At 45.2% G+C, this 14,605-nt stretch overlaps 1 protein-coding gene across 1 annotated transcript in view; it reads right to left on the bottom strand.

Annotated features, from left to right (window-relative positions):
* Positions 1-14,605, bottom strand: part of LOC149857377 (axonemal central pair apparatus protein HYDIN-like) — a 218,157-nt gene that overhangs the window by 41,791 nt on the left and 161,761 nt on the right. The window contains exons 16-17 of the mRNA XM_090063943.1: positions 13,588-13,752; positions 9,663-9,815 (exon numbers count right to left, since the gene is read on the bottom strand). Of these exons, the coding sequence (XP_089920069.1) occupies positions 9,663-9,815; positions 13,588-13,752 (318 nt within the window). The remainder of the gene's footprint in view (positions 1-9,662; positions 9,816-13,587; positions 13,753-14,605) is intronic.

Raw genomic sequence — 14,605 nt, 5'->3', positions numbered from 1 at the left:
CAAGTATTAAATGATCAAAGAAAGACTCCTTTGCTGATAAAACTACCCCTTTCTGTAGCGCAGGAATTAATTAATCAATACAGTGTTTTGCAATTGTAAATTTGGCAACATCATCAAACATTTACGGGAAAAAAAAGGGTTGATGATATAAAAAGGAAGAGAAATGGTCACCCTGTACTGTGGACCTTATCTCCCTTCAGGTGAAGTCATATTGGCTCTTTGACTTTGACCTATTTCTCTAGCCTTTTTATCCAAAAAGTGAAACTCCATGCTGGATTCAAAGGACTCTTGCAGACTTTATCTTTAAATTGCCATACTGTCAGTAGCTGTGGAAAAAAGATGCTGTGACAAAAAAAAATGCACAGTATAGGTTTTGGCTTATGAGAGCAGTGAGGATGCACAGAACTATACATCGTACACCACCAAACCTGGGTGACTTGGATTATGCAGTGGCCTACAAGCTCAGTTATGCAGTGGTTAGATAATTTACTGATGGAGGCAGGGATATACTGACATTTTCTGGACATTCTGTCCTTATATTTGAATTCAGATGCATATTGCCCAAGCCATAGAAAGCCCCAAGATCATATCTATTTTATCCAGTGGAAGAGAGCAGCTGCATTTACCAACTGTCCTTGTATCAACCCAATGTCAACCATGCCGTGCCCCAATATTCATTACCCTGGTTTTCTTTTGTGTTTTCCATTTTCCATTTTCCTAACTAAATCAGCTGGTTCAAGAGAACCAAGAAATTAGAGATGAGGGGAAATCTATTCTTTCATGTAGTCCATCATCTTGCCTCTATTAATACTGAACTGTCCTCAGATTTTCCAGGAACTTTGTTTTGTCATTGCGTTAAATAATTTAGCTCTGGAGTTTCAACCACTTCCCTGTGGTGCTATTTTTTATTATTGGGACAAATCATGGAGTCCTGACTCAGATAAAACACTTCTTGAAATTAATATGGTTTTGAAGTCAATGGGGAATTTTCTTGAGTTAAGAACTAGGGATTTTTTATCAAAATAATTATTTTTTCTGACTGCCTATGGGGTTAACAAAGCTGGAGTAGTAGTAGATTGGGAAATGGCAGCTCACAGAACTCAGTGTCAGTTGGAGTTGCCAATATTGGTCTCACACTAGGCAGTTGTTCTGGATTTTTTGTTATGGGGAAGATATGCTGGGTTAATGCTTTTTTGCCTGTCTTCTATGGCCTGTCTGTGCTTCCCAGTGTCTCCTGTATTCAGATCAGTGAATGTGACATGTCTTTTGGAAATCAACTAGAATTTAAAAAACCAGAACCAAAGCTTACTGTTGGCTCACACAGAAGGTGTTGGTTCCCTCTTCTTCACTCATACTACTCTCACTGATCTTATGCCTTTGTTACTAGGTTTCTTTGTTTTATTCATTAGCTGTGTCAATGTTTTTAGGAGGCGCATGGATACAGGAGAAGTGCCTGAGAAATCACAAAATTCTTTCTCAGCACACAGCAGGGATAGCCCTGGCACATATAGAAGCAATTTGTTTGAAACACAAGAAGCATGTCAGCATCTGCCTCCTCTAGCACACAATCTGAAAGGGCTTTTGTTCCATAGTTGGCTCAGGAGTTCAAACCAAGTGTGGCGAGCTACAGATAAAGGGTAGAGCTCAGCTCAGCTGCACCATTCCTTCACAGAGGTGCTTCTGGGAAGAACCATTAATATGGCTGCTAGGGTAATGGGAGAGAGGGGAGGAAGGAATGGCCAAGATAGGTCCCTACTACATCTGTGGCTAGAGCGTTTTCAGTTCTTTTTCTTCTTGTACTAACCTATTTTCTTGTGTGTAGTAAAAGAGTCTGCTGCCTGGCTTTCTGTATTCTTGAGTCATTGCCATACTTGGCAACTGTTGATCCATTGGATAATGGTGTACACGCAAGAGGTCTATGCGACCATCACACCAAGACCTTCAATGCATATGCCTAGGCAAGGGTACAGCAGAGAGGAGGATGCCTTCGGAGGTGCTGCCCCAGCTTGGACTCAGGGAACAGTTGAGTCTGGCTAGGTGCTATCAACAAGCTCAGGCAGCACCTGCCTGCTAGCTGCCCACTGGATAGCCCCGGGAGTGCCACCATTGTGGAAGGAAGGTCCGCGGCTCCCTGCAGCTCAGGGCCCACCAGTGGCTTTCCTGCTGGCCATGAGAAAAGCAGGCAGGCTCTGCAGGAAGCAAAAAAAAAAAAAGTTCAGGCCCCCTCACCACTTCTTTTTTTTTTAATTTTTTTTTCCTCAGCAGAGCCTGCCTGTGTAAGCTGCCACTGGGCCATGTAGCCCCTGAGCTGCAGGGGAGAGGGGGGATCCTTCCCTCTGCAGTGGCGGTAGCCCCCAGGGCCACCCAGGCTGAGTGCTAGCTGTGTGGGTGCAGCTGAGCTGAGCTCTACCCTTTATCTGTAGCTCGCCACACTTGGTTTGAACTCCTGAGCCAACCTACCTTCCCCACTTTAGATCATCGAGACAGAGTCCAAAGACCAGACAGAGTCCAGACATTCAGTCCCTCATTGCTACTTACCAAGTTAAATGAAGGCCTACTGAAGTAGTAACACTTTATACAGACCCTCCTTCTTCTGAGTCACTGCTATTGGCTATGTTAAATAGAAGCCAGTTGGAGAAGTGACACAGTGCATTAAGTCTCCTCTTGCTCTGTCATTGCTACTGATTAAGTTAAAAGCCTACCAGAGAAATGTATTGAGCCCCATACTGGATGCTTGGACATCTGCCATCAGGGACCCTGAGCTACAGAGTGAGACCAGGATCCCACAGAGGGACACAAGACCTGGTGCCTCTGTTCCATGCCTTCTATACAGGTCTGTGTTGAAGGAGGAAGAAGAATCTGAAGAATCAGTGGACTATCACTGTGGTGCCTGCCACTTTAAGGGCTGAGCCAAGCAGCTGGCATGTGCTTGATTGTGGTGACCAGTTTAAATCTCTGGGTGCCTATATAAACAGAACAGTTCACTTCTGGGAGGCAGGTGGTAATATTGTCTGGCTGCAAGGCAACATCCTGGAGGTAAGGGCAGGAGCTGTAGGGGTGGTTTGGAGGCTCCTGGTCCCGGGCATGACCTAAAACTGCACCCTACTGGGAGTGGGTGGCCTGGTGGGGCTCTCAGTGGCATGGGAACCCCCAGGAAATGCCAGGCCAGTTACCACACCGGTGAAAAGTGGGTTGGGTTGCCTTAACAACCCCAGCTCCCACAACCAAGTGGGTCACCCCATAACAGGGACAAGAAGGCAGACCCAAGTTAGAGAGTGGGCTATAGACTCAGAAGCCTGACTTAGAATACCCTCAACTGGTCAATGCTGGGGTCAGGACCAGAATGGTCAAAAGGGCCAGGGGCCCACCATGAGAGATGCCCAGAGCTGAGGGCCTGGGGTTTCGGACTGGCCTGGGAGGTAAGGCCAGGGCCTGTGTGGCCAAAGGTTCCAGGGGGACCACGCCCAAGAAGGGAAGGAGTTCAGGGAGCTAGGCAGCCCAGAATGAGGGTGGAGGGGGCTGCCTGGTCGGCTTCCAGTGCGGGGGCTTGGAGAAGAGTTGGATCCAGTGGGTGCTGTCTGCGCGCTGGGACAGCACCCACACAGCTAGCACTCAGCCTGGGTGGCCCTGGGGGCTACCGCCACTGCAGAGGGAAGGATCCCCCCTCTCCCCTGCAGCTCAGGGGCTACATGGCCCAGTGGCAGCTTACACAGGCAGGCTCTGCTGAGGAAAAAAAAATAAAAAAATAAAAAAGTGGTGAGGGGGCCTGAACTTTTTTTTTTTGCTTCCTGCAGAGCCTGCCTGCTTTTCTCATGGCCAGCAGGAAAGCCACTGGTGGGCCCTGAGCTGCAGGGAGCCGCGGACCTTCCTTCCACAACGGTGGCACTCCCGGGGCTATCCAGTGGGCAGCTAGCAGGCAGGTGCTGCCTGAGCTTGTTGATAGCACCTAGCCAGACTCAACTGTTCCCTGAGTCCACGCTGGGGTAGCACCCACCCCCTAGCAGCCTGCCTGGACAGCCCCAGGGGGTTTTGCCACTGTGGGAGGAAGGACTGGGGCTCTCTGCAGCACAGGGGCTTCTCTGTGCACCAGCAGCTTGTCCCCCAGCCATGAGAGAGGTGGGTAGGCTCCAAGAAAAAAAAAAAAAGGATCAGGCCCCTCACTGCTTCTGCCTTCAGCCTGTCTCTCTTGCAGAAGGGGGGTGAGCTGTCAAAGGCTGCAGTCTTACAAATAAATACCTACATTGCAAACTAAACTACATGCAGACATGGTTTAGTTTGTAATGTAGCAAAATCATTTCAATTGTAAAAAAATACCCACACACATTACAGTGTGACAATTAAATTGCAAAAAGGGCCAATTTTCATCACATGTACAAGTGCCCATAATGATTTCCCTCCCAATGAAGCAATGCTTCCTGACTGCTTTCAGGAACTCAGTAGTCAGGTGTAAATCACAATGTGCATATTTCAGATAAGAACAAAACTAGCAGGATGAAGCTGGATGAACACAATAAGACATTTTCCTTTTACATCTTGAACATGATCACCTGTCTTTTACTTCTGCTCCTGTTGCCACTAAATCTAATCTTATTCAATCAGTGGAGCTGCCTGTCTGAGCCCAGCAAAGTCACTGACCCATCGCTGTTCCAAAAACTTCAATCAATAGCTTTTTCTCCTAAAGTGTATGTTATAATCCTTAGGTATTACTGCAAAAATGCTGGGGTTCATGATTAGTTACCAAAGAGGTGAGAGGAAGTCACAGCTCTTTTTTGCAGAAAAATCCAAACTAAGCATCCTCCAGCCACCAAAGGAAGGATAGGGTTACTTCACAAATTTGAATGTTATTGGAGTGGGGAAGGCATTGCCAACTGCTCTTTGCCTATTTTTCTCCAAAAACTGGTCTCAATCACTATCTAGGTAACTATGAATCCCACTACATAAGATCTTTGTCCAGCAGGACAGGTGAACAAACAATGCTAAGGTCATCTACCAGCTAAGTTAACTAACAGTCTGCGCACATTCTGCTCTCAGATGCAAGTGTACAGTTCCATCCGACAGCAAAATATATCAGAAAGAAGATTTTAGTTCTTTGGCCAACAGAGAGTCATTCAGTCATTTAACTCCTTCTATTCTATTACAGATATTTTGCATGATCTGCACAACAAACTGTGAACTCACCATGAGGTCCAACTTCTAGTTGCCCATCATGAATCTTCCTCCTAATGCTACTATTAAAACAGACAACTACAATGTTTTCTGATCAACAAAATGCATACAGCCCAGATCATGTCCACATGGCACACTTACTGCACTCCTAATGGCATCCTCAGCCATTCCAAGCTGCTTTGCAAAGGCTGCCTTCTAAGCTGGAATCACTGTGCTTGAGGACACAGTTCTATGTGCTGTAAATTTACCATGTGGACATGGGCAGAGAGAAGAGTTCCTATGGCTCAGTTCATTAATAGGGAACAAGCAACATTGGTTAAATGCAGTTACTGAAACAGCAGCAGCCATTAACTTTCAAATTGTAAAGCAGGGTGTGCCAAAGCCTACATGCTTGTCAAGGAAAGCCAAAACACACCCATAAGTCTCCAAAACAGCTGCTACACAGTGCTAGAACACAGCACATCAAACATGTCTTGTCACAGAATCATCACTGCAATTATATCCATGAGGGGTGGCATGAGTGGCCTCTGCATATGGCACGTAGCAGATTGGGTAGGGAGCAGCAGATCAGGCAGGGGAGAAGAATCAGAGTGGCATTCAGGAAGGATGTGGGGCTTGCTTCAGGTCTGCCAGAAAGGTTGACCCCTGCTGACATGGTCAGATCTAGGACTTTGAAAATGGGGGTGCAGATAGTGTGCATCACCACATATGACATTTTCCTCCAGTTAAAGAGAAACTAGAAGCTTTACTAACATGCTAGGGGTTCAGTGCTATATTATTCAGTTTAAGCAAAAACAAATATAACTTTATTAGAATATTCACCGATTTGCTGGATTCGATATTATTTTTAAAAACACAAGAAACTAGAGGCAAAAATGGTCAAAATAGTCAAAAGATACTGTTTCATTAGTCCTGTAGTCATTATAGTTAAATGTACATCTTTTATTCAGATTCGTAAAGCAAAGTCTAGTCTTCCTGAGAGTCTTGACAGCACTTCCAATACTTCACTGTCAATCATTTCTACACCTGAGTTAATGTTACTGCACCCGAGTTAAGTTTTTTAGTTTGAGCCTGAAACAATCAGCAGGGCTGTGAAATGGAAGAGACATTACCAGGAATCAAAGGAGGGTGAAACTGCACCACTTCATCCCACCTGGATCCACCATTGCCCACTGGTATAAGTGAAATACCACAAAATTACAGAATCCTTACACCAAGCTCCCAGTGTAGAGGAAAAACCTTTTGAAAATGTTACCACAACTCCTTCAATGACACTTAAAGCTTTTTGAGACACTGAGCTGCTGCCTTTGCTGCCCTTTGGACCTCTGATCACAGGTAGCATCAGCAACAGACAACCCCGCTCCACCCGAAGAGGACCCCTGTGATAAGACTCTATATGGACTGAGAGAGTTTCTCTGAACCACTTCCTCCACCACTGCGGACCATTGTAACGGGTTTGTGTGTATCTATCTCCTTTGTCTCTCAGCGTTGTGAACCCTCCCCCCGGTTAGTTGGCTAATATAGTATCTCGTGTAACCTAGTTGCCTTCTGCTCCTCACCCCCATCCCTCTATTGTTAGTCCCTTGCTCAGGCGATCTGTATTTCCCTACTGGCTTTGTCATCTTTTTTGGATTCACAATCCTAAGCATCTACTAATAAAAGCCAATTTGCTCTTAGAGGTTCTAGGACAGTCTTGATACAAAGAATCATAGAGCTCAAACATGAGGGCTGTGCATTAGCAAAGCATGCCATCAATGCAGGGCAAAAAGACCATTGCTAATCACCCAATTTTATTGCTCTCTTTGATTCTTCACAATAGTTGTAGGGATTGCTGTGAATTGGAGCTTATAAATCAGGGCAGCAAGTCACTGGAGAGGTTGATGCAGGAGCACTGTGAGCCCAGCTGGCACTAGCTTTAGAATCTGGCACCTGGTTTTGACCCATATTTCTACAGATAGCAAAAAGGCGACATGGGTAATAACACGGAAAATGAACTGCTTAGCGGGCTGTCAATCCCTAACCAGTTATAGGAACCTGGAAGAGATAAGTAAAAGCCAGAAAGTGCAGAGGATGGAGACTCTGGAACTGAATTTCCCCTCCCTTAACCCTTTTAAATATGCTTGATGAGGCTTTAGTTTTGCACATGGTGTGGACAGACAAAGCACATCAATGTAATCAGCATACTACCCATTTAACAAAGTAGCAGACAGATGGAAGACATCTCTAAACTGAGGTAACTTTACCCAGTCCAGAGAAGAATTAGCCCTGAAAGAATCAGGTGTTATTCTTTACTGATACAAGGTCAGGTTTCAGCTGTCTGATCCAATCCTAGGGTAACTTAGCTCACCACATACGATTGAAACGTGTAGTAGCACATACTACTTCAGGGCAGCTGAGCAATCCATTCCTGATCCTGGTATATTTTTACATTAGATTGAAATATTAGTGTAATTTTCTTAGAGTACATGAATGTCTGCCCAAACCCAGTTGGACATAATTGCACAGATAGTGTCTGGGTCTAGTTAGGCTCTATCAAACTCCTCAGGCCATATCTAGTTTGGACTTGGGACTCTTCAGTCTGGAGAAGAGAGGGCTCAGGGGGGACTTGGTGGTAGCCTGCAACTTCATAGGAGGGGTACATCAGGACCTGGGAGAGCATCTGTTCACCAGAGCTTCCCAAGGGATAACAAGGTCTAATGCCCACAAACTCCAGGAAGGCCAATTTAGACTGGATATTAGAAAAAAGTTCTTTATGGTGTGTGTGTCCAGGGTCTGGAACAAACTCTCCCCCAGAGGTGGTGCAAGCACCTACTTTGTATTCCTTCAAAAAACAGCTGGATTTATTTCTTGCTGGGGTCACTTGATCGCAGCTGACTTCCTGCCTATGGTGGGGTGGGGGCTGGACCCGATGATCTCATGAGGTCCTTTCCAGCCCCTAATGTCTATGAAATCTAGTCTTGCCTTTGGCTTCCCAAGCAGCTGCCAATCTACTATCCTGCATTTGCTGAGGAGATACATGAATGGCACAGACAGTGTCCTATTCATGGGAGGAATGGCTGGTCCTTCTGAACTCAGCCATGAACATCTTTGGTTATCATCTGGAGTCTGAAATATGAGGAAGTTCCAGAAATATATTTCCTCTGACAATCAGCAATGATAAAATATGTCTCATCAACAGAAGTGATGAATAAAAAACTTTGAGTGACACTGGGAGATAGGAAAGAAATAGGAATGTACCATGTAATAACTTGTCCCTGGAGTCAAAGTGAACATTAACATCCAGTGACCACAGGGGAACAAATCTCAAACACCATGTGATCCCATGCTGGCTGGGTCATACCTACTCCTGACAGGCACTTGACTCTAGGCCATGGCAATACCTGCACAAGCTGTCAGGCCAATAAGTTCCTAATCAAAGTGACTCTCTGTTTCTGATGATATTCCCCAAAGACATGGAGATACTCTGGGACACTAGATTCACAGAAGCTAGGGGCTGGAAGGGACCTCACAAGATCATCAGGTCCAGCTCCCCTGCTCTAAGGCAGGAAAGACTACTGAGGTCAGATGATCGCAGTGGGGTGTGCATCCAGTTGTCTTTTGAAGATCTCCAGGGAAGGTGACTGTACCATCTCTGGGGGGAGCCTGTTCCAGACTCTGGACACATGAACCATAAAGTAGTTTTTCCTTATGTCTAATTTGAAGCGATCTTCTATCAGTTTATAACCATTATTCCTCGTCTTCCCCTGGGGTGCCTTGGTGAACAGATGTTCTCCTAGCCCCTAATGTGTACTTAGCTGCCACCAAGTCTTCTCTTCTCCAGGCTGAACAGTCCCATGTCCTTCAGCCTCTCCTTGTATAACCTCTAATCATTTGTGTGGCCCTCCTTTGGGCCACTACAAAATACACAGATCCTGTATCAAGTTCTTGGTTGTTCACTGTTCGTATAGTTTAATGTTTAAACACAAAGTAGCTTCTATTCAGTGACCCAGATGACAAGACCCTCAATACATGCAGAATCAGTATACATCCAGCTCATCTCCCCATCATTAATATGTGGCAGGCCTTTCATGTCCCACGTAGCTAAAGGTTTGTGAGAAAAGTTGGAGCACAAGCCAGAAGTCATGTGGATGGCCCCAATGAGGGAATCTTTGTGGACAACCTTTCTAGGAACAAAAAGATAAGATGTCCTCTGACTCCATCACATAGGTACATACACACAAGTAGCACAGCTAAACTCCCTGAGCTACATCAAAAGCATGATTATAAAGATGGGCAATGGCCCAATTCTGCTCTTACATCCTCTGTGACATTAATGGGGGTTGCCCAGGTACAAGAGAGAGCAGAACAAGAGCCATTTTCTTGGTGTATAGTCATGCACTTTTTGTTTTCTCTGAGACAATTTTGAGAGTACGCATATAAAATCGGGTCACAGGCTGTCACAATCAAAACATTCAAAGTCACATTTTCATTTCAAAATAGCCCTACAGCACACTTACCATCTGTGCCCCAAACCGTGCAGGAATAACAGTCTGATTAGAGAGGTGGAGAGTCCTGGAAATATCCTTTAAAACCTGGATGTTGCCAAAATCTATCTGAGCGGGATACACATAGATAACTGGGCCTTCTCCAGTACTCACTAAATGGATCTTCTGTTCCAGGAAACAGGGAGAAACAAAAATATAAAAAGTTGAAAAGGAATATTTTATTCACATTACATTTCTTGACTGTAGCTGTATTTGCAGTCCCTCAACACAACAGATTGGCAGGGAAAGACAGAAACAGACCTAGAATTTTAAGTGATCTTAATGTGAAGGTCAGATTAGTAACAGCTGAAGACAAGGAAATCTATTGCCCTATATTTGCCTTACTCCACCATACCATCCACTTTTGTCCTCCAGATACTCTTCTCCACCTATTCGCCTCTTTCTTCTCTTTCTCTAGCCCATTTCCACCCATTCTTATTGCTCCTCCATATTCTCCCAATACTTCCCTATAACTTAGCTTTTCACTTGTACAGCATTCGTGTAATTTAGGAGTAACTCAGTTAAAGTTGATGGTTACACTAGTGTAAGCAAGGACTTCAAGTTCTTTGCTGTAGAGAATCATGTCTCCTATTTGTCTCTGAAGTGTGCAAAAGCATGAGAAATTTAAATGGTACCACCTAACTTGTAGATTGCTCTTCTGAAAATCTCAACCTTGGTGTAACCAGGTTTGTGCTCCAGGGTTGGCTGTGAAGACCCCTCATGGCCATGAGACCCTTCTCCAGCTCTACAGTGCCTTCCCCTTCTTACTTTCCTGCCATGCCTTGATGTAATTGTTTGATTGGAAGGGAGGTTGCCTAATGGGTCCTAGAGCAGGCCCCAGATGCCAGCTAGTTCTTCCTGGCTCCTGTTGGTCTCTACCCTGCCCTTGTTAGGTGGGTCCTGATGGCCTGTCAGTGCCCATCCCCAGGGTACCTGTTAGCCTGAAGGGCAAATCATGGCCTCCAACCTCACCTACAACCATGATCATGCCTCACAGCTGTTGTCACTTAATAATTCTGGTGGGTACTGAACCCCAGTCTGATACCAGGACACCTCAGACCTTTACACCTTGATCGGAGCTTCACCCTTCCCAGCCTCAGCCCCTTTTCTCTTGCTGGTTTTCTTAACTAACGCCTACTGTGCCCAGTCTGGCTTCTGGATTCCAGCCCTGCATTGCTCCTGCTTTGGAGCGCTTGCCTGGAGGGCCAGACTGCCTCTTCTGACTCAGGGCCTATGTTTATACATCTCTTTGGCCTGGCCTCCTTTTGGTCAGGGGACTCCCTGAGCTGTTGCAGGTGTTTCCTGATTTAACTTGCTGGCTCAACCCTAGGGTGACTTACTGCTGCTGGCCTCTGCTATACTGATATCTTGTCTCCCCTTCAGGGCTCTAGCCCAGCATGCTACTGTACCACAGCCGGTTAGGCAGTATTTGTATCAGGTAAGTCCCTGATTCCTGACAACTCATAATGAGCAGGTTTCCCTGCCTGAGGCTCTTCATGCTGCTCTTTCACCCAAGTGTAACAGGAGCTTTCTGCTCTTTGTTACACTTGGGTCAGACCAGTAGAACAGAGAGGTTGAGTGAAATGGTGATACATATTCCAAGTCATCTTCCCAGTGAATGAAAGGCAAGTAATTATATCAATAGTCTCCTTGCACTAGGCTACAGTGTTCACGGGCTCAAAATATCCTCTTCCTAAATTAGAATAACATTTTAAAAAGCCCAACTGCTGACAAGATGCTGTGGAAATCAGAAAGCAAACAATATTGCTTAAACTCTAAGAGACAAGGGGCAGGATCCAGTTTCACTTTATGCACCCAAATAACACTAACTTTGGCACCCCTGCCCAGATTGCAATGCTATTCCACGTGCAGTGTCAGTGTCAGTGCTCAAATAGCTACTGAGCACAAGCAGTAGGCTGCACTCTGGCACGACAGGTACATGACCCTATTCATACACATACTTCAGTGAGTACAAGCCCGGAAATTGTTTGCAGGCACAAATGCATGGCTAAGTGTTAGATGCCAGAGAAGCAGAGTGCACCATCCCTGTTTTATCCCAATAGCCGAGCAGTTAGGGCACTCATCCAGGAACTGGGAGGCCTGGTTTAAACGCAGCCAGAACTTATACGTGTCCTACTTCCCAGAACCGTGTTCTAACCACTCTGGCATGGGTAAGGCATTATCCACTAGGGCTGTGTGAAATTTCACCGGCAGTTTCATTTCGACACTCTTTTGACTCATGTCAAGTTCAAAACAGCAAAATCAAAATGAAACACAAAGCTTCGAAACAAAACAAGGCAAGTTGAAACATTTAGAAAATTTCAAAATGTTTTGAGTTTTGAAGCTCAAGCTGGGTTTGCCTGCCGGAAACAGAAACTAAAGTAAGGGAGGGAGGAGACACGGGGAGGGAAGGACTGCTCTCATTATTGACTATGTAGCTGGCCAGTGACTGTCATCCTTTTCTGAGGTCCCTTCCAATCCCAGTGCTCCTGCAGAGGGATGGAAAAACTGCATAAAAGGCAGCATTGTTTGAACTGCCCTGCTTTCTGTCTTGGTGTCAGTTGAGTGAAGGCGCACCTTAACACACACATGGGTTTTGCCTGTCAGCAACTAGAGGTACAGGGCCCCAGAACCCAGACTCCCCCTGCACCTATCTCCTTAACAGCTGGCAGGCTTTGTGGCCACAGCAGGGCCTAGCAGGCCTGCAATTTTCACGCCCCCCGTGCCCCAAGACGGACACAGTCCCACAAGCACCGACGTCACGAGTTTTGCCTGTCAGCAGCTAGAGGTGCAGGGCCCCAGACTCCAGAAGCCCTGCACCTATCTCCTTGAAAGCTGGCAGGCTTCGTGACCTCAGCAGGGGCTAGCAGGCCTGCAGCTTTCACCCTGCTGCGCCTTAACACACACAGTGTCACCCATGTCATGAATGTTGCTTGTCCGTAGTTTGAGGTGCATTTTCCCCAAACCCCTGCACCTATCTCCTTGAAACTTGGCACGCTTCATGCCCTGAGAAAGGGCTACCACTCCTGCAAGTTTCATCCAAATCAGGCCAGAAATGACAAAGTTATAGGCTGTTTCAAGCTTCCCCATTAGAGCCTATAATGCTATGGGCAAAATGTCAAAACAGCATTGAAACAGCAAAACTGTTTCGATGAAACAAAACAGAATGGCAGTTTCAAATCAAAATGAAATTCAAAACAAAACGCGGTTCCGTCGAAATGCAAGTCAAAATGGAATGGTGCTGTTTTGTACAGCCCTCTAATAGCCATATGTAGCCATTGTATCTTGCCTTTGTTCGTTTATCCAGTGAATACTGGACTGCAGGAGAGAAGTTTCTGCCTCCCCTTGAAGCACCCACCCAGACTAGAACCTGTAGAAGTAATGATTAAGTCCCTTCCTGTTGATGAATCCCACTGAATCCCCTTTTGGACTATAGAAAAGGGAATACCAAAAGACCCAATTTATCATCTCTGCACCATGTACTCCTTAATAGGAAATGATCTTTCAATGACTCGAGCTTCCTCCACTCCTTTTGACTTCAACATAAATGAACGGTCCTTGGCACTTCCAGGATTTGTCCCTTATTCATCTTTTCTGCAATCCAAGTAGTCTTGGTTTTTCCAGTCTATCCTCATTATTGATGGGGACAGTGCAAGTAACCTAAAATTACCTAAAGTGATATTGCAATGGTATTTGCATACTAATTATGCAAGTTGCTGTTACCCTAGTTTTTCATGTTGCTGGACAATACCTGGAATTGCAAAGAACTTAAATGTTTCAATACAAATGTATTTCATGCACCATAAGAACAACAATGGCTGCTCCCAGTAGAGGCCTTCACACTCCCAAGGGAACATTAATTCAAACCAACAAAAGACATATTTCATTATGGTCTTACCAGTGGGGATTCTTTGCTCCCAAACACAGCTATGTATGCAGCAGTGTCCTGCTCTCCAGTCACCTGGGATTCTAGTGCTAAAGGGATTTCTACCGAGCTGTGAGGCTGAATAATGCCACAAGGCACAGGGCTGGAATACAAAACAGTGGCCTTCTCCTCATATTCCTGCACAAAGACATAACCAAAATTTGTCTTCATAATTACTTGTGTGGAAACTTTCAATTTCTGGATACTCTTTTGGTGAGCAAAGTCTATGCTAATGCACAGTAGATTTAGGCTAATGTGTAGTAGCATCACCAAAAAAAGTTAATCTCTGCTAATGTGCAGTAGCGCTGATTATGGCACATAAAATTAGTAATTACAGTGCATTAATGAACATGTAGATGAGCCCCAAGACCTGTTTCAAGCATATGTAGGTTTCTTTAGAGAAGATTTGCTCAGTCAAAAGGAAGAGAAGACAGATAGTTGTATTGGCCGATGCCTCAGAAGATACAGGACAGCATCAATGTGTGGAAACAGAAAAAAGAGTATGGAAGTACATTTTTGTTTATGATCCTCTAAGGCTGTGTCTGCATCGTAAAGTTACTGGGCTTTTTGCTAAGAATTGCTAATTAGCCCACCCAGAACACCACGCAGATGCATCTACGCTGCTTCCAGTTAAGGAGGCAGCCTCCTCTTGGACAGGACCTAAATAAGTATTACAAGCATCAGAGAGTAAGAAGCAAATGGTATGGGCTACATTCAATGGCATGGTACTGTACAGATAGTTAAAAACTGTTCTAAACAAAACTAAATAGACTATAGTATGAATTATTAGATCATGCCAAGGCACACACCACCAGCTATGGGCTCAATTACCAGCTTTCACCTCTATTCCCCTATGACTTCTAACCTCTCACAGAAAGACACCCCTGTTGGAGACATAGCATTACTCTTTAAATTAATGATTTCTGATTTCCATGCTGTGAGATGCCCTTTCAAGTGACCATGTAAGCCCAAAGACAGAGGCTGTTTGAGG

The sequence above is a fragment of the Crocodylus siamensis genome, chromosome 9 (genome assembly GCF_052110815.1).
Source record: "Crocodylus siamensis isolate JL-2025a chromosome 9, ASM5211081v1, whole genome shotgun sequence".
NCBI lineage: Eukaryota > Metazoa > Chordata > Crocodylia > Crocodylidae > Crocodylus > Crocodylus siamensis.
Note: the sequence above shows the minus strand (reverse complement) of the source record. Positions and strands in the feature narration are given on the sequence as shown.